This window comes from Prionailurus bengalensis, chromosome A2 (genome assembly GCF_016509475.1).
Source record: "Prionailurus bengalensis isolate Pbe53 chromosome A2, Fcat_Pben_1.1_paternal_pri, whole genome shotgun sequence".
In the NCBI taxonomy this organism is placed as follows: Eukaryota; Metazoa; Chordata; class Mammalia; order Carnivora; family Felidae; genus Prionailurus; species Prionailurus bengalensis.
In genome coordinates, this window is record NC_057348.1 from 78,565,631 (window position 1) to 78,586,160 (window position 20,530).

A 20,530-nucleotide genomic window follows, 5' to 3' on the forward strand; every position below is an offset into this window, starting at 1 on the left:
GGTCTATAAGGATGCTCACTTGCAAATCAGAGGCAGTAAAAGAAAGACGGAATGACCCCTGGTGGTGGTTTAAAGAATATGTCCACATAGTCCGTTCGGCTTCCCTTCAAGAAATGCTCTCAGGCCCCTCCTCTAAGCATGTGCTGTACTTGCATCTCAGGAATAGAATGTAGTGAAAATGATGGATTGTGACTTCTGAGGGTAGGTCACAAAAGGCAGTCAAGTTTCTTCCTTGCTCTCCAGGGGAAGCCAGACACTCAAGCCAGCCCTATGGAAAGATCAGGGGGAGGAAGTGAGGTCTCCCTGAAACAGCCAGTGAGGATCTGAGACCCCCTGCTAACAGCCATGTGAGTGAGCCATCTTGGTAACAGATCTCTCAGCCTTCCTCCAGCCTCCAGATGACGGCGGCCTCCAGTGACAACTTCACTTTCCAGCTGAACTGCTCCCAAAGTCCTGGACCACAGAAATCGTGAGATAATAAACGTTTGTTGTTTTCATTTGCTAAATTTGGGAGAAATTTGTCATGCAGCAATAGATTAGCAATGCATGTCTTAATGTGCATATATATAAGTACAGCTAATATTTATTGAACAATTAGATCCCTCTCTAAACATTTTATGTGAAATAACTCATTGAATCCTCACAACAAATATATAAGGTAGTTAATACTATCCCCATTTTTTGGATCAGGAAGCTGAGGCACAGAGAATGTGAGTAACTTGCCCAACGTTACCAAGATAGTGAATGATAAAACTAGGGTTTCAACTGTGCCAGTCTGGCTCTATTACTCTGCACTAACTTCTGGGTGAAATTGCTGCTTTAGTGGTACTAATGTCACTGAGAAATATGCTGTAATGAAATAATAAGAAACAGGCTTGGGGTGCCTGGGTGGCTCAGTTGGTTAAGTGTCCAACTTCAGCTCAGGTCATGATCTCACGGTTCGTGGGTTCAAGCCCCATGTCGGCTTTGTGCTGACAGCTCAGAACCTGGAGCCTGCTTCTGATTCTGTGTCTCCCCCTCTCTCTCTCTGCCCCTCCCCCACTCACGCTCTGTTTCTCTCTGTCTCAAAAATTAAAAAAAAAAAAGGAAAAAAAAAAAGAAAGGACACAGAAAAAAAAGAGACATGCTTAAGCTTCATACTAGAAAGTATAAATTAGATACAAGGAAACTTTCCTAGAAATGTAAAAGCGTTAGAAAGCCTTTGGAAAAAGGCTAGGTTCTCATCTACTAAAGGCCTGAAGGAAGGTGGATTATATGAGCTCTCAAGTCTGTTTCCAATTCAATGACATACTAAATATACCTTCTAAGATACAGTATGATTTAGTAGCTCTACTTGGAAACATTAGTGTGTAATTGGGTTTACAGCATTCTGTAATTTTCTCTTATATTTAGTAAAAATTAATATGATATGTTCATCTTGAATTCTGTTGTACTTGGCTGGGGAAAAATGCATATGTATTTTCCTTTTCACTACTTTTGGACAGCACAGAGAAAAAAATATATCCAGTTGTTTTTTTGTTTTTTGTTTTTTTTTTTCCTTTTTCTCTTTGAGAGAGAGAGTGTATGTGTGTGTGTGCACGCTAGCAGGGCAGAGGCAGAGAGAGGGAGAGGGAGAATCTTTTTTAAAATTAAAAAAAAAAATGTTTATTTTTAAGAGAGACAGAGCACGAGAAGGGGAGGGGCAGAGAGAGAAGGAGACACAGAATCTGAAGCAGGCTCCAGGCTCCGAGCTGTCAGCACAGGGCCTGATGCAGGGCTCAAACCCGTAAGCTGAGATCTTGACCTGAGCTGAAGTCAGACGCTTCACTGAGCCACCCAGGCACCCCATAGGAGGAGGGAGAATCTATTTTATTTTATTTTTTAATGTTTTTTATTTTTTATATTTGGGAGACAGAGAGAGACAGAGCTTCGAGCAGGGGAGGGGCAGAGAGAGATCGGAGACACAGAATCCGAAGCAGCTTCCAGGCTCAGAGGTGTCAGCACAGAGCCCGAAGCGGAGCTCGAATTCACGAGCAGTGACATCATGACCTGAGCTGAAGTCGGCCGCCCAACCGACTGAGCCACCCAGGCACCCAGGAGAGGGAGAATCTTAAGTAGGGTCCACTTCTAGTGCAGAGCCAGACATGGGGTCTCATCCAATGACCCTGGGATCATGAACTTAGTGGAAACTAAGAGTTGGTTTCTTGAGGCGCCCGGGTAGCTCAGTTGGTTAAGCGTCCAACTTCAGCTCAGGTAACGATCTCGCGGTCCCGTCAGTTCGAGCCCCGCCTTGGGCTCTGTGCTGATGGCTCAGAGCCTGGAGCCTGATTCTGATTCTGTGTCTCCCTCTCTCTTTGCCCCTCCCCCATTCATGCTCTGTCTCAAAAATAAATAAAACGTTAAAAAAAAAAAAAGGTTGCTCAACTGATGGAGCCACCCAGGTGCCCCTAAGATATATCCAGTTCTAATACTTCCCCTTCTTAATTGTAATATCCTTATGATTATTTTTATTAGCAATAAATATTGGTAGAATAAAATAATTAAATTTGTACTCTCAGGATTGTGAGTTTGAGACCCACAATGATCTTACTTGAGAAAAAAACAACAACAACAAAAAAAACCTGGGGCGCCTGCGTGGCTCAGTCAGTTAAGCGTCCAACTTCAGCTCTAGTCAAGATCTCACATTACATGGGTTCGAGCCCCGTGTCGGGCTCTGTGCTGACAGCTCAGAACCTGGAGCCTGCTTCAGATTCTGTATCTCCCTCACTTTCTGCCCATCCCCTGCTTGTGCTCTGTCTCTGTCTCTCTCTCTCAAAAATAATAAACACTTAAAAAATTAAAAAAAAAAACTAAGAATAAAACATATACAAAAAACACTTTTATTCTCTTTGTTTCTTTTGTCCTTTAAAATTATTTATTTTTAAATTAAAAAAAATTTTTTTATATTTTTGGGGGAGAGAGTGAGCAGGGGAGAGGGGCAGAGGGAGTGAGAGAGAATCTTCGGCATGGAGCCTGATGTGGGGCTCCATTCCATGACCCTTGGATCACGACCTGAGCCAAAATCAAGAGTCAGACGCTCAACCAACTGAGCCACCCAGGTGCCCCTGATTTCCTTTAAAATGTTATTTGAAACTATGATGCATATCAAATAAATTTTTAGTTGTTTTAATTTTTTCTTTTCAGTAGGCTCTGTACCCACTGTGGGGCTTGAACTTGCCACTGACCCTGAGATTCTCACATGCTCTGTATGCACTGCATCAGCCATGCGCCCTGAAATGTTTCATTTTTAAATTTGCACAGACTAGGTTTATAATCTATCATTCTTTCTGTAAGCAGAAATTGTTTCTGTAAGCAGAAAGTGTAAATTGTTTATTGATAATTTGGTTGGTGTATTTTAATTCAATAAATTCAAAGCAATTCACAAATACTCTAGGTGGCAAATATACTTCTCTCCTAATTTATAGAAGTAAAAAGATTGACAAGATCACCTTGAGGCCTTTCATTCTTAGCTTTTCAGTGAGACTTTTCTTGAGTCTCAAAAGGTTGGTGTTTGTTTTTCAGTTTTTTTTTTCTTTTCATAGATGGTATGGCCATCTAGTAATCATAATCTACAATTCCCATGTTTATTTTGTTTATTTTCTGCTTCTGGCAATAGAATGTGAGCTCCATGTGGGCAGGGAGATCTTTGTGTGCTTTGTTCACTGCTGTAGATTCAGTACCTAGAACAATGCTACATAATAGGTATTTGGTAATTATTTGTTGAACAAATGAATGCAAAAGATCTAGCAAAGAGATTGGGTATGTGCCTCCCATGTAATGTTAATGATAATTACCGTGTACTGAATAGTTACTTATGTTAGTTGATTATCATATTGACCCAGGAGGATTGGTATTAATATGATTACCATTTTCCAGATGTTGTAATTAGGTAACTTGTCCCAGGTTATGCAGAAATTAAGTAGCAGAAATTGGTTTCAACATTGAGGTAAGTGAAAAAAACCAGTCACAAAAGGACACATATTATATGATTTCATTTATATGATCTGTTTGGAACAAGCAAGTCTATAGAGAGAGAAAGGAGATTAGTGCTTGTCCAAGGCTTGGGCAGGGAAGGTTGGGGGAAATGGGGAGTGACTGCTAATGGGTATGGCGTTTCTTTTAGGGGTGACAAAAATATTTTAAAATTAGATTGTTAGTTTTAAATGTTTAAAATTAGTTGTGGATGTGAATGTATTAAAAACTATTAAATTTTGCACTTTAAGTGGGTGAATTGTATGGTATGTGAATTATATCTCAATAAAGCTGTGAAAAATAATGAAAGAAACTGGTTTCAAACTCACATTTCTTTGGCTTCAAAGCTTTTAATCACCTTCTAGAAGGAGCTACGACTGGACTCATGATGTTTCTGAGATCAGGTCAGGGAAAGGACAAGGTTTCCTGGAACATGCCAGAAAGTAAAGAGGTGCTCAAAAACCCATGGGGTCATGTCCAAAGGACACTGCAAGTTGGAAGTGTCTTTTGTGGTCAAATATGGAACAATTCAAGATCAAAAATCAAAGTGACAGTAATTACTGTCAACTGTCAGTTGACAAAACAAAGAGAACAAGCTGAAAACAGAGAACAAAGGAGTGGCAGGAGAAATGAAAGGTCTTCCTTAGAGAAGACTGTCACCTAATTAATATAGATGGAACAGATGGAATGTTAGGATTATAATATCAATATTCTACCACCACTATAATAATAATTGATCCAGGCAAGCATCATCACTGGATGCTAACCCACAGTGTGAAAGATTCTTGAGGAAGGACACTCAGTCTCAAAGCATTACCCTCACAGAATTTTGTTTCTAATGTTTATTTTTATTTATTTTTGAGAGAGAGAGAGATAGCGTGTGCATGCATGAGTGAGGGAGGGGTAGAAAGAGAGAGGGAGACACAGAATCTGAAGCAGGTTCCAAGCTGTCAGCACAGAGCCCAAAGTGAGGCTCAAACCCATGAATCTGTGACCTGAGCTGAAGTCAGATGCTTAAACAACTGAGCCACCCAAGTGCTACAGAATTTTTTTTTTTTATTTTTTTTTCGACGTTTATTTATTTTTTGGGGGACAGAGAGAGACAGAGCATGAACGGGGGAGGGGCAGAGAGAGAGGGAGACACAGAATCGGAAACAGGCTCCAGGCTCTGAGCCATCAGCCCAGAGCCTGACGCGGGGCTCGAACTCACGGACCGCGAGATCGTGACCTGGCTGAAGTCAGACGCTTAATCGACTGCGCCACCCAGGCGCCCCCAGAATTTTTTTTTTTAATTGAGATGAAATTCACATAGCATGAAGTTAACAATTTTATTTTTTAAGTTTTTAAATCTTGTTAATGTTTATTTATTTTTGAGAGAGAGAGAGAGAGAGAGAGAGAGCACGAGTGGGGGAGAGGCAAAGAGAGAGGGAGACACAGAATCCAAAGCAGGCTCCAGGCTCTGAGCCGTCAGCACAGACCCTGATGCAGGACTCGAACCCGTGAACAGTGAGATCGTGACCTGAACCAAAGCTGGACGCTTAACTGACTGAGCCATCCAGGTGCCCCACGGTCTTAACAATTTTAGAGTGCACAATTCATTTAGCATGTTTACAATATTGTAATTGTGCAATACACCTCTTTCCAGCTCCAAAACGTTTTCATCACTACAAAAGAAAACCTGTACCCGTGTAGCTGGTTGTTCCTCATTTCCCCTCCTCCACCCGGCCACTAGCCACCACCAATCTGCTTTCTTTGGATTTGCTTATGCTGGATGTTTTCATATAAATGGCATTATACAATATGAAACAGTCCATTTGTGTCTGGCTTCTTTCACTTGGCATAATGTTTTGAGGTTCATCTACATTGTAGCATGTATCATTCGTTTTCATTCTTTCCTTCTTTTTCTTCGTGGTTCTTTTAATGGGCTGAAAAATATTTCATTGTACGTCTGAAACACAATTGGTTTATCCATTCATATGCTGATGGGTATTTGGGTTGTTTCTAACCTTTTGGCTACTGTGATTAGTACTGCCACGTACATTTGTGTACAAGGATTGGAGTACCTGTTTGTATTTATTTTGGATGTCTACCTAGGGGTGATAATTCTATGTTTAGCTTTTTGAGGAACTGTGGGGCTGTTTTCCACAATGATTGCACCATTTTACATTCCCACCAGCAATGTACAAGCGTTCCAGTATCTCTATATCTTTGCCAACATTTATGTGCCATTTAAAAAAGGAATATGGGGGCACCTGGGTGGCTCCGTTGGTTAAGCGTCTGACTTCGGCTCAGGTCATGATCTCGTAGTCCGTGAGTTCAAGCCCCGCGTCGGGCTCTGTGCTGACTGCTCAGAGCCTGGAGCTTGTTTCAGATTCTGTGTCTCCCTCTCTCTCTCTGACCCTCCCCTGTTCATGCTCTGTCTCTCTCTGTCTCAAAAATAAATAAACGTAAAAAAATTTTTTTGAAAAAAAAAAGGAATATGGTCATTCTAGTACGTGCGAAGTGGTATCTTATTGTGGCTTTGCTTTGCATTTCTCTAATGTTGTTGAGCTTCTTTTCATGTACTTGTTGGCCATTTTGTGTATCTTTGGAGAAACATATATTCAAGTCCTTTACCAATTTTTTACATAGACTGCTTTTCTTTCTTTCTTTTTTTTATTTTTGAGTGGGGGGGAGGGACAGAGGGGGGAAGAGATAGAGTTAGAGATAGAGGTAGAGGTAGAGGTAGAGAGAGAGAGAGAGAGAGAGAGAGAGAGAGAATTCCAAGGAGGCTTCCTGCTCAGTGCAAAGCCTGACACAGGGCTTGATCCCAAGACCCTAGGATCATGACCTGAGCCAAAATTGAGACTGATGCTCAACTGACTGGGTGCCCAGGTGCCCCCATAGGCTACTTTTCTAGGTAGAAAAGAAAAAAAGCTACCTTTACCATAGAAAAATGATTACATGTAACATCACTAATAATGGAACAAACTGACATCATTTCCCTCCTGCTCCAACATACTGAAGATGGACACAATATCATCCATATAGTGTACCTGACAAAATTATTTCATTTGAATCTAATAGGGAACAGAGTGGAAACAGAGAAATGTCCTGTAGAAAAGTAGAATTGGATTCTTAAAAAAAAAAAGTCAATGCTATAAAAGAAAAAAAAACAACAACAACCCAACAACCAGGGATTATTCTAGACTAAAGGAGTTTAAAAAGACATGACAATTAAATGTAATGCATGATTTTTGATTGTATCTTGCATTGGAAGAAAGCCTGCTAAAAGGGACATTTTGAAAATTTGAATATGGCCTCTGTATATTGCAGATAGTAGTATTATATTAATATTAAATTTTCTTGTTAAGATCATGGAATTTCACTGATGTAAAATATCTTTGTTCTTAGTAAATACTTACTGAAATTCCAAGGGTAGAGGGTAACATTTTTTGCGAAAACTTGAGTGATTCCGCAAAAACAAAACAAAGAAAACTACACATGCACACATACAGGGAATGCAAATGTGATGAAGTGTTAAAAATTGGCGAATGTGGGTTAATATGGGTGTTCATTATATTTTTCTCTTAACTTTTCTGTAGGGTTGATAGTTTCAGAAATAAAAGTTGAGAACGTACTTATCTATAGAGGACAAACTGATGGTCAGCAGAAGGAGGTGGGTGGGAGGATGGCTGAAGTAGGTGATGGGGGTTAGGATTAACAGGTGCACTTGTGGCGATGAGCACCACGTGATTAAAATAAAAACAAAACAAAAAAAGCTGAGAAAGTGAAAGGTTCGTGGTGTCTAAGCAGCGCTGTCCGGGTTCTGTTGAGTTTGCCATCTTCAGAATAAGACTAGATCCTTTTATGAGTTACGAGTACAGTTGGACAACCAAAGAGAGTAAATGGTCGGGATGGATACCTTTCCAAAACATTATAATTATATAAACAAACAAAGGAACACTGCAGTTATCATTCTGTCCTGCTATCACCTTGATTCCTATCTTTATTAGGGAGCATGATAGCTCCCTAATAAGACTTTGGAAAGTCTTTGCAGTCAACTAGGCCTACATTTGAATCATCATCGCTGGGCAAACTGTTCAACTTCTTTAGGGGTCAATTTCCTCGTTGTAAGATGTAGACAATAACTGTTTGGTGGGCTTGTTGTGTTAAATTGTTAGACACTTGGTGTTTTCTGAGCTGGGCTTTAATTCAGGTGCAAAAACTTCGTCCTACTTTCCATGCAATTTGCATCTTTTCCCTCATTAAACTCAAACAATCCTGGGGGGTAAGTAAAGGTGAGAGATAAGATGACTTTTCCAAGGTCACACAGCTGGTGAAGGACCCAGGTCTCCCCGCTCTTGGTCCTGTGCCCTTTCCACACCCGCCAGAGACGAGGAAGCGGCGCTCATGGGGATGCAAGGATGTAGAGGTGCAAAGGGGGAGAAGAGGCCGCGCGAAGAGAGGTGGTGTGAGACCCGCGGAGGCGCCGGCCAAGGAAGGGCGCATGGAGAGGCGGGTGGCGCGACCGGCCGGGGTGCGTAGGAGAGAGGCTGTGGCTGGAGAGGGAGGGTCGCGCGGGCCGGGTACCCGAGAGAGGCGGGAGGCCTGGGCCGGCTGCGGGGGCTCAAGAGGCGGAGGCCCCGGCCGCAGGCTGGGGCTGGGGACGCCGTGGGCGGGAGTGGCGGTGGTCGCGGGGGGGGGGTCACTTCTGCACAGGTGAGGCAGGCGGGTGGGTGCGGGGTGCGCAGGAGGGCTCGGCGTGGGGGTCCGGACCCCACCGGGCGGGTGGGGGCGGGGCGGGGGCGGGGCCGGCCGGGGGCGGGTCTCGCTGGGCCCCCCGCGGGAGCGGCGGCTGCGGCGGCGGCGCAGGCGCGGTTCCCGCCTCCTCCCGGCTGGCGGAGCGAGTGGAGGCTGCAGCCCGGCTCGGCTCGGCTCGGCTCCCGCGTCGCCGCCGCCGCCGCCGCGAAGCCCCCCGCCCCCCTTCCGCCGCGTCGGGATGAGCTCCCGGAAAGGTGAGTGGCCCGCGGCGTCCCCTCCTCCCCGCCACGCGGCCCCGCAGGCCGACCGGCCCGACCGTTAATGTGTGTCTTCTCTTTCCCCAGTGCTGGCCATTCAGGCCCGAAAGCGGAGGCCGAAAAGAGAGAAACATCCGAAAAAGTGAGTCCACGTCGCGCTAGACCCGGGGCCCCTGCCCCCGTACGGTCCAGGGCAGCCCGCGACCACGGAGGGGAAAGTTGCCCGGATCCCCCCCGGGCCGAGGGCTGATCCCCTGGGACGCCGGCGCTCGCCTCCTGCGCGCCCTGCGGGCGGCCCGGGGGGAGGGGCGGGCGGGCGGGGGAGGGGCGCGTGCGAGCCCGCGGCCGGCCCGCCGAGCATCCCCGGACCCCCGGGCCCGGGGTGGCCGTGGGCGGGGTGGGGTAGGGGGTGGGGTGGTGAGCGTGCGCACCCTCCCTGCGCGCCGCGCTGGCCCGGGGGTCGCGGGCGCTTCCCGGGAGGGGCGCTGGCGTCCGTCTCCCTGGCCCTGCCGCGCCGTGTGCGGGCGTGAGGCTGCTGCGTGGCTCGCACCTGGACGCGGCGGCCCTCGAGGAAGAGGAGCCGAGTGTGCGAGAAAGTGAGTGTGCGTGTGTGTGTATGTGTGTGTGTGTGTGTGTGTGTGTGTGTGTGTGTGTGTGTGTGTGGCCGGCCTTCTCTTCCTCCCAGGCCCCCGCCTCTCGGCCTTTTCTGCCGAAAACCCGAGCTGGTTGTCAAGTGGTTTGCCTGGGGCGTGTTCCTGGCGCGAGTTCAGCCCAGAGACCTGTGCGTTTCGGCGCTCGGGTTTTTTATTCGAAACTTTCTGCTCGGGCCGAGCGTCACTTTGCTTCGCGGCGGCTGCGCCCGGGTCGCGGGCTGCGCGGGGGCCGGTGGGCGTGTGCGCGGGCGGTCCCGGGCGCGGCTCCCCGGCCCTCATTGTGCCGGGGCGTTGATGAATGGGGTGGTGGTATTTAAAACGTGCCAGCCGGCGGCCACCTCCAGCCTGGCCGCGGACCGGAGTGGGAGCGGCCGGCGCCCCGAGATGAGGCTTTCCTGGAGAGCTGCTCCAAGACCGCAGAGCGCCGCCGCGTCGCTCCTTCCCGTTTCTTAATCCTCAGAACCTAGCAGCGTTCCACAGCTTTACTCCTTCTAGATTTGTGGCTTCACTCTTCCTTTTGAGCAAGCAAGGCTCTCTGGTATTTTTGCCCTACTGTAGGGAATGGTAGACCGTGATCCTTCTTGAACATCACGAGACATTTCTTGTTTTTGTTTCCTTTGGGGGACTACCTTGCAGCATTCTTGGGCCTCCCCCCTTCCCGCCCCGCCTGGGTCTCAGACTAGTGAATTTCATACCCTTTGGTGGCATCTATAAAAACTGCCTGAGGCGCTGCGAACGCGGTGGTTGGTATATCAGGACACGATTTTCGTTCACTCCAGATGGAATATAACTTGAAAAGTATTTTCAGGGTTTCTCAAAATGTGGATCTTGATATAATAATGCCTTTCGTAAACACACACACACACACACACACACACACAAACTAGAGTGACAGGAAAAGTATTTATTAAGGACTTGAGAAATTGGTGGGTTAAATCGGATAGTAGATTCTTAAGATATTAAATCGGGGTGGATACGGTAGTTTCGAGATGCTTTAAAAAGATTAATGCTCGCTTTCAAGTCAGAGCCTTAAATTTGCGATTTCCTTGGAATGACAGAAGATTAGCCTATGAGTAAGGAGAACTAATATTTAGGAACTTGAGTATTGGGTTTTAAAACCAACTTTAAATTTAAAGCATTTATCGCAGAGTGCATTATGTCTAGAAAGGTAAAAAGGAATTGAAAAAATCATGTCCCTAGTTTTGGGAATGGCTGTGTGTGTGTACATATGTATGTAACATACATGTGTATGTTATGTGTGGGCATACATGTAGAAAAGCAGTTTTAGGTAAGTCACCATGTGTTTCATATTTTCATATTTCAGGGTATGACTTTCCTAATGGCCAAGAGCCTTTTTTGGTGTGCTGCAGTTTGGATTTATGTGATACGTTTATAAAGAGTTAGTGTATAGCCACAGTATTCAATTGTTACTCTCACGAATTAATCTTCCAGCGCTTTCCATTGTCCATTGTGTCGATGTGATAAGATTTGAGGGAGAAGCCCCCAGGCATCGCTAAGTGAATTGGTTGGTCTGCAAGGTAATTAACAAGAGGAGATCAGCCCAATTACATAACTGATTAATGAAATGCCATTTTTTGGGCCTAATTCTTTGAATTAAGACATTATTTTAAAGGAATGCTTGATATGATTTATTCGCTCGTATGTTCAGCAAGTATTTGCATGCCTTTCCTTGGAGATGATGGTAGAGCTTTGAATAAAACAAAGCTGCTCTTGAAGGTCACAACCAGTGGGCATTGGGGGAGAACCCCAAAGAGGATAACAAATCAAGATTACAGTTGCAGATAGTGCTAAGAGATAGGGACAAAAATAAGATAGGATGCCTCAAGTAATAGTGATAGATGACATTTGAACACTGTGCCAGTCACTGTGCTGATAGCTTTATGGCCTTTTCTTCCTTGTGACGCCACTATACGGTGGGTGCTTGTTATTAATTGCCATTTTACAGATGAACAAGTATCATGCCCCGTTGGTAAGTTGAATACAGGCAGCCGGGGACTAGAATCCATACTTCAGTCTCTGAGGAGGCGACATTTGAGCAGAAAGTGGAATGAGGAGGAGTGGAGGGGAGTGGGGGGAGCCCGTTCTATATATGGGCTAGGAATGTTGGAGGAACCTGAGGGTCAGGGTGACCGGAGTGCCACGGAAGAAGATGGTAGCTGGTGGTGGTGGTGGGGGGGGGGGGATGAGAGTGGGTAGGGCCTTGTCCTGTCGGCTATTGAGAGGCTTACAGATGAGAGTGACAAGATCTGGTTCCTGTTTTAAAATAAAGCACTGGCGGGGCGCCTGGGTGGCGCAGTCGGTTAAGCGTCCGACATCAGCCAGGTCACGATCTCGCGGTCCGCGAGTTCGAGCCCCGCGTCGGGCTCTGGGCTGATGGCTCAGAGCCTGGAGCCTGTTTCCGATTCTGTGTCTCCCTCTCTCTCTGCCCCTCGCCCATTCATGCTCTGTCTCTCTCTGTCCCAAAAATAAATAAACGTTGAAAAAAAAAATTTTAAAATAAAGCACTGGCTGTCGGTTTGGAGGACGGATTGTTAGGGGTCAGGGAGAAGCAGAAACTGGAAGCTGACCTTCTGTCCAGCTGGGAATCCCGGGTGACTTGGTTCAGGGTGGCAGCAGTGGTGCTGGAGAGAAGTGATGGAAGGAACTGTAGGAGGCTGCTGGTCTGAGAAGAATTCCTCATGATACATTCAGCCCTGACAGGTTAAAGTCCTGCAATTAGCATAGTTTGGACCACAATCCAGGTCTCCTGATGCCCACTGTTTTTGCTTTTTGATTGCTTCTCCAGAGGAGAAGGAGTAATAGGTCTAATTTCAAACTGTAAATATAATGATTGGCAGACCTAAATTATGTGACAGTATGGGCCTGGCTTGATGTAATATGATCTTTTGTTATTATCTCCCTGTATAGGTAAGCTGGCTTTTTATTCATTTTCATTCAGTTTAATTCTATGAGCATTTATGAATTGAGCCAGTTCCTATAGGCTACTTTTTAGTAAACTGGAGTTTGTGGTTGTCAGGAATACCATTAAGATTTCTCTACTTAGCTGAGTCAGGATTTTAATCTCGTCAGATTGTTCCAGTGAGTTTAGTTTGCGGAATATTAATTGTGCTGCTTTGTGAGTAACAGACAGCAGGGAAGGATCATAGTGTCATTCAGTCATGAATCTCAAGAATTAGCTAAATCACGTGGCTTGGGATAGTGTTGCTTTGGGGCATGAATGTATGTCTAAAATTTTTAAGGATGCATTTTTTTTTTCCTGCATGTAACTTTTTTTTTTTAATGCTTATTTTTGAGGGGTAGGGGGTGCAGAGAGAGGGGGAGAGAGAGAGAATCCCAGGCAGGCTTCACACTGTCAGCACAGAGCCCAACGTGGGTCTTGAACTTACCAACCCCAAGATCATGACCTGAGCTGAAATCAAGAGTCAGAAGCTTAACCTACTGAGCCACCCAGGTGCCCCAAGCATGTAACTTTTTCATTGATACATAATTCACATACTATAAGGTTTATCTTTCAAAATATATAATTTGGTGCTTTTTAGTATATTCACAAGGTTGTGCAGTGGTCACAATGATTAATTCCAGAACATTTGCACCGCCCCACCCCCCAAATAAACCCCTTACTTTATTTAGCAGTCACAATTCATTCTCCCCTGCTCCTACTTTGTTTTCTGTCTCTCTGAACTTACCTATTCTAGATATTTCATATAAATGGAGTCATACAATATATCAGTCTTGTGTCTGATTTTTTTTTTTTTTCACTTACCATAATGTTTTCAAGGTTCATCCATGTTGAGGCATATATTGGTACTTCATATTTTTATACTGCTAAATACTGTTTCATTCTATTGATACACCACATTTTATTTATCCCTTCATCTGTTGATGGACATTCAGGTTCTTTCCACATTTTGGCTATAAATTATCTTTTAATTCCCTTAAACATTTTTATTTTATTTTTACTTTTATTTATTTTTCATTTCATTTATTTTTTTTTTAATTTTTTTTTCCAACGTTTATTTATTTTTTGGGGGGACAGAGAGAGACAAAGCATGAACAGGGGAGGGGCAGAGAGAGGGAGACACAGAATCGGAAACAGGCTCCAGGCTCTGAGCCATCAGCCCAGAGCCCAACGCGGGGCCCGAACCCCCGGACCGCGAGATCGTGACCTGGCTGAAGTCGGACGCTTAACCGACCGTGCCACTCAGGCGCCCCTATTTTGTTTTTTTTTAATCTCTATACCCAATGTGGATGGAGCTTGAACTTACATCCCTGAGATCATGAGTCACATGCTCTACCAACTAAGCCAGCCAGGCACCCCTTGACTCCTTTTTTTTAAATTAAAATTTTTCAATTTTTGAAATCCTAAGACTCCCAGGAAGTTGCAGAAATAGTGCAAAGTTCCCTGTGTACCCTTCATCCGGCTTCCCCCTGGTGGTGATATCTTACATGATCATAGAACATTGTCAAACCCAGGGACTTGACATTGCCACAGTGCTATTAACTGAAGTAAGATTTCACCAGTTTTTACTTGTATTCTCTGTGTGTTGTTCTCTCAGATGGATCACTTGGGTGGATTAGTGTAGTCATCATCAGGATTAGGATGCAGAAGTGTTTTATTACCACAAGGAAACTCCCTCCTGTTCCCTGCCCTTAGCCCTAACCCCTGGCAAGAGTTTTGTCACTTTGAGATTGTTGTATAGGTGGGATTATATAGTACATAACTGTTTGAGATTCACTTTATTCACTTGGCATGGTGCCCTTGATACTCATCCATGTTGTTGGGTGTATCACTAGCTCATTCTTTTTTAATGCTTAGTAGTATTTCATGGCATGAATGTACCAGTTTATCCATTCTTCTGTTAAGGATGTTTGGATAGTTTTAGTTTTTGATTCTTAAAAGTAAAGTTGCCGAACATTCATGCATAGGTTTTTATGTGAACGTGTGTCCATTTCTATAGGGTAAATACCTAAGAGAATGATTGCTGGAGAACTTACTGTTGTACTTGGACTTCCTAGCAGGTTAGCAGCTTGGTCTCTCCCTCTCTCTGTGTATATCTTTCCCTCTGTCTGTCTTTTTTTCCTCTGCACCATGTCTGTGATCTGTGTGTGTGCTGTTGGTGGTGGGATTCTGCACTGTATCTTTTAGGCTTTTGACTTTCTGTTGGTGGGTGAATCCTGTCGGTTATTGCTTGTCTGTTCTCCGTAGTAAGGGTTCTGGCTGCCACCGAAAATGATAGCCATGGGATTGGTGGCCCTGGGTCAGCAAATCACAGGTGAGACAATTCAGGAATGCTGTCATACAAGTTGATATCTTTCTTAGGTAAGCCTCAACTCTTCCCTGTGTTATAAATGCGAGCTCACAAGCCCGTGACCTTGGAATACCTCCTAGGGAAGGTGATCACTTATTTTTGAGTTCTTGTTTTGTTACCCATTGTTTATTCAGCAAATATTTCTGCTTACCACAATACACTTCAACGTAACAAACATATAAGAAGCAGATTCCTAGAGCTGGGCAGTGCGTTGTATGCTAGGAAGAGTAAGATAAATAAAGCCCCATTCTTACTGGCAAGTAGGAGAGATGTCTGTGTCTCATGGTCAGTAGGCTGTTGTGGGACAGATAACCAGTAGGTGCTGGTGCTTTGATTGATTGGTAAAGGAAGGCATTAAGAAGAAATCTTGTTTACTTTTAGCATTACTGTTATTCTAATGAAAGAGCTTTTTTAAAAAGATAATTTATTTTTGAGAGAAAGTATGTGAGCAGGGAAGGGGCAGAGAGAGGGAGAGACAGAATCTCAAGCAGGCTCTGCTTGATCTCACATCATGAACCGTGAGATCATGACCTGAGCCAAAATTGAGTCGGATGCTTAACTAACTGAACCACCCAGGTGCCCTGAAATAGCTTTTTTTTTTTTTAAATGATTAAAAGTAAGTAGTAATATGGTCTTGGTGGAAAATTAAGACAGTATAGAAAAATTTAAAGAAATAAACATCAGTTGTATATCCACCAATTATGTTGCTGTATTATCTTTTTACTTATGCATACTTTTCCACCAATATTATTGAGATATTCTTGCCATATAGCCTGTAAATTTAAGGTGCATGAATATTTGGTACATGGAAAATTGTGAAATTTTTTTTGTTGCAATAACATTCATGCTCTAGTCTCTTCCAAGTATGTAATACAGTACTATTATAGTCTACTTGTGCATTTTTTGTTAGTTAAAAAAATTGAATTATAACATGTATGTGTGTGTGTGTAGTAAAGTGCACTAGTCCCAAGTGTACAGCTTGATGATTTTTACATGTATTTTTATGTGTTTTACATGTATTTTTATTCCTAATAACCACCACCCAGATCAAGATACAGACCCTTCCAATACTTACCTCATAACGTTTCTCAAGCCTCTCCCCAGTCTATACCCTGCCACCCACAGGTAACCGCTTTGCTGATCTCTATCGTTATTGATTAGTTGCCTGTTCTTGAACTTCATATAGAATATATTCTTGAAATGAAATCATATAGAATATTCTCTTGTGTCTGGCTTATTTTCACTTAACACATCTGTGAGATTTGTCCATGTTGTTGCAGGTACCAGTGGTTCACTGTTACTGTTCTGAAGTGTTCCTTTGGATGTATATTCCACGAGTAACTTGTCTATTCTGTTGATGAGTGTTGTTTGTTCAGTTTTTAGTCATTATGAATAAAGCAGCTATAAACATTCTTGCACATGTCCTTTTGTGGACATTTGCATTCATTCCTCCTGGAGATAGACCCTAGCAGTGGGATTGCTAGGTTACACAATAGCTATATGCTTAGTGTTAGTAGTAATGGCAAAAATATTCCCCCCCAGCTTTATTATGAGATCGTTTTTTTTTTAATGTTTATTCATTTTTGAGAGGTAGAGCACGAGCGAGAGAGAGCATGAGTGGGGGAGGGGCAGAGAGAGAGGGACAGAGAACCCGAAGCAGGCTCTGCTGACAGCAGTGAGCCTGAGCCAGGCCTCAAACTCACCGTGAGATCATGACCTGAGCTGAAGTCGGATGCTCAACTGACTGAGCCACCCAGGTTCCCCTTTTATGAAATAGGTTGGATTGAACTGCTTTCCTCTCCCACTGTGTGACAGTTTCGGTTGCTCTACATCTTTGGTACACTTGACAGAGTCATTCTTTTTAATTTTGGCTATTATGGGTATATATTGATATCTCACTGTGGTTCTCTTTTGTGTTTTTCCAAGTGATGGTGTTGAACATCTCTTCACATGCTTATTGGTCATTTGAATTTCCTATTTTGTGAAGTGCCTTTGTTGTTTTTTGCCCTTTAAAAAAAAAATTGAGTTCTTTTTCTTACAGAAAATTAAGAAACTTTTCCTGAGATGTAATTTACATTCTTTACAATTTGTCTACGTAAAGTGTACAATTCAGTAGTTTTTAGTAGATTCACAGAGTTATGTTAAACTGGATCTTGAAGAGCCAATAGTAATTTGCCAAGTTGGTAAGAGGGGGCGGGGTGAGGACCTTCCAGGCAGAAGCTAAGAGGGGGCGGGGCGAGGACCTTCCAGGTAGAAGCAGCATTGCAGTTGGTAGAAACCTGTGGAGGTGTAAATGGTATGCTTGTATTTCGGGAATGCGAAGCAGGTAGGAAAGGCTAGGGTGCAGGCCGTTGTGAGCTAGGAATGGGGCTCACGTGTCTTTAGGAAGTTAACAAGGGACTGGGGAGCTGTTAAAAGGCACAGGTTGAGATTTTTAGAAAGATTACCCTAACTGCTGTGTGGACTAGGAGATCCATTAGGAGGCTATTGGAGGAGACTTCAGGAGACTGATGAGTATTAAGGAATTAGAATTCATTGGATTTAGTGTCCAATTTAATGTGGAAGCAGGCTGGGAGGGTTTAGGATGAATCCCAGATTTCTGAATTAGCAAAATTTGTGGATGGTGTTGTCATTCCTCAAGATAGGGAATGCAGAGTGGGTTTGGGAAAAGCTGATGATGGCTCTGGTGAGGCCGTTAGGGGTGTCTGGGTGAGTCCAGTTAGAGATACTGGTCAGTGTTTGCAGCTAGAGCACTGGGAAGAGCTCTGGTTAGGGGATGTGAACTGGAAGTTGTTGGGAATAGCTGTTGGTGGCTATTGGTTGAAGGTGCTGCGTGTGAACAGAGGAAAGCCACAGGTGGTAAAGGAGGAGCCAGAGGGGAGAACCAGCGGACAGTGATTCCCAGAGCCTGAGGGAATCATCAACAGAATCACAGTCCGCAAAAAAGTTCAAGTCAGATGAGCCCCAGTCCTTGGCCTTTGATTTTGGCATATAGGGAGTCCTTAGAGACCAATGCTTTCAGAGGAGCAAATTTGCATGAGTGAATGAGATGACATGACAGCAGAGTCCTTTTTTTCTTTTTAAAAGATTACTCTCTGAATAAGCTTTCTTTGTGTAAAAGAGAGAAGGTGGAGAGGGAGGTTCTTGAGAAGTGGGTCATCTTTCCCTCCCCCCATGGAAGGGTATAGCAAGGATATAGTAGAAGTGTAGAGGTTGAAAATACTGGCAAGGGGGATTTTGGTGCAAAAGCCCTGAGTTGACAGAAGGGGGTGGGATCAGAGCGCAGGTTTGCTTTGGACAGAAGTTGGTGGCTTTCTCTGATATGAGGAAGGCTGTAGGTTGCATATTATGTTTTGTTTTTTTAAAGTTTATTTAGAGAGAGGGAGAGAGAATGAGCAGGGGAGGGACAGAGAAAGAAAGAGTGAGGGAGAGAAAGGATCCCAAGCAGGCTCCGAGCTGTCAGTACAGAGCCTGACGAGGGCCTTGAACTCAGGAACCATGAGATCATGACCTGAACCAAACACTCAACTGACTGAGCCACCCAGGCACCCCTAGACTGCATGTTTTAAAAAAACATGTTCCCAGACCTTGCTGGAATGTTATGTAATACATGATATAAGTGCCATATTATCTTTGGAAAATTAAAAAAACTGGAATGCAGTAGTATGTGGCCCCAAGGGTTGTGGACCTTTGGTAAGTGCAGTAAAGGTTGGCTGCCATGAGACTTCTGGTGTTGCTGGTTTAATTTTTCCTCAAGGACGAATGCACTTGTTCTCTTGCATTTCCACACGAGTGTGTTGACTTCTCCCATGTTGTTTTAATTGCTGTAGTTTTGAATACATTTTACAGTTTTTTGGTAGGCCAGAAGCCCTCCTACTTCTCCCATAAACACCTCATTACTCACATTTTCAGAATTATTTTGGCAATTCTTGTGTATTTATTCATTAAGATCATATTTCCAAGTCCCTCCTTCAGTTTGTGTTTGCTGTTTTGTTTAAGGTAATTGACTCTGTAGATTAATTTAGAGAGACCTGACAAGTTTTGGATTAGAAACACCTTTTATTGGGGTGGCTCAGTCGGTTAAGCATCTGACTTCAGCTCAGGTCATGATCTCACGGTCTGTGAGTTGAGCCCCTGTCTGAGCTGTTAGCACAGAGCCTGGAGCCTGCTTCCTTGTCTCTCTCTCTCTCTGTGTCTCTCTCTCTCTCTCTTTGCCCCTCCCCTGCTCACACTTTCTCTCTCTCAAAATAAATAAGCTTTAAAAAAAAAAAAAACTTTTTGATTGACCACACACACAAAAATGGTAAATATGTAAGGTGAAGGATGTGTTAATTAACCTGATTGTGGTAATTATTTTACAAAAATATGTATGTCAGATCATCATGATATATGCTTCAAATATATACAATTTTATTTGTCAGTTACACCACAATAAAGCTGTTAAAAAAAAGTTATAAGAATCTTGAAATTGCCGTATTCGAGAACTTGCTTTTGGGGATTTATTAGTATCTCCTTCATTTTGTCTGTTTACAAAAAAAGGTTTTAAAACGTGTTAAAAAATGCTTTTTGAATCTGATAGTAGTTTTCCAGAGCACATGATCTGTATTTTTAAAAACTGAATTTCTTCCCTGGTCTTACTGAGAAATAATCGACACACATCACTGTGTAAGTTTAAGGCATACAGCATGATGGTGTGATTTACATATGTTGTGAAATATGGCCAAAAGAGGCTCAGCTAACATCCAGCTTCTTGTGTAGATACCATGAGAAAGAAAAGAAAATCAGTAATTTCTCCTTCGCTGAAAACTAATTAATGTTCCTGTGTACTGAACAGTCATCCTGCTACACCTGCTATATCCCCGGGACTTACTCATTTTATAACTGGAAGTTTGTACATTTGACCACCTCCCTCTACTTCTCCCTTCCTCCACCCCCTGCGTCTAGTAACCACAAGTCCTCTCTCTTTAAAAATCTTTCTTTTAATCATTTTTTTAAGTTTATTTATGTTGGCGGGGGAGGGGGGGGACAGAGAGAGAGAATGAGAATGAATCCCAAGCAGGCTCCATGCTGTCAGCTCAGAGCCCAGCGCGGGGCTCTGTCTCAAGAACTGTGAGATCATGACCTGAGCCAAAGTCAAGAGTTGGATGCTTAACCGACTGAGCCACCCAGGCGCCCCCAAAACTTTATTTTTTAGAGCAACTCTTAAGTTTATGGACAAGCTGTGAAGATAGGACAGGGAGAGCCCGTGATATTTATCTCCGTCTAGACTGAGCTGTATCATTCTTGAATCTGTACCTGAACTGTCAGTTCATATTTATCAGTTCATTCACAGCAGATACTTAATCCAGGTTGTAACTGTTTGCTGAACAGTGAGACATTTGTTTAGTTTTTCCTCATTTGTTTTATGGAATTACATCTGTTATCACAATGTAATGATTTACTTGCTTTTTAAAACAATTTTTAAAAATAGGCTCGTGTACAGCATTAATAAGGTTATATAGCTTAAGGAATAATTCTAAAAATGTGTTGAATTTACTTGCTCCCTTTTAAATTGATT

At 43.6% G+C, this 20,530-nt stretch overlaps 1 protein-coding gene across 7 annotated transcripts in view; it reads left to right on the forward strand.

Annotated features, from left to right (window-relative positions):
• The first annotated feature begins 237 nt into the window (after positions 1-237).
• SRPK2 (SRSF protein kinase 2) overlaps positions 238-20,530 on the forward strand; it is a 256,671-nt gene continuing 236,378 nt past the window's right edge. For 2 of the 7 annotated variants that reach the window (XM_043588641.1, XM_043588647.1), the window contains exons 1-2: positions 8,847-8,987; positions 9,078-9,132. In XM_043588641.1, the coding sequence (XP_043444576.1) occupies positions 8,972-8,987; positions 9,078-9,132 (71 nt within the window). In that variant the 5' untranslated portion in view covers positions 8,847-8,971. Of the gene's footprint in view, positions 470-8,797; positions 8,988-9,077; positions 9,133-20,530 lie in introns of those variants that run through there. The other 5 variants (XM_043588645.1, XM_043588652.1, XM_043588649.1 and 2 more) reach the window with 5 other exon arrangements.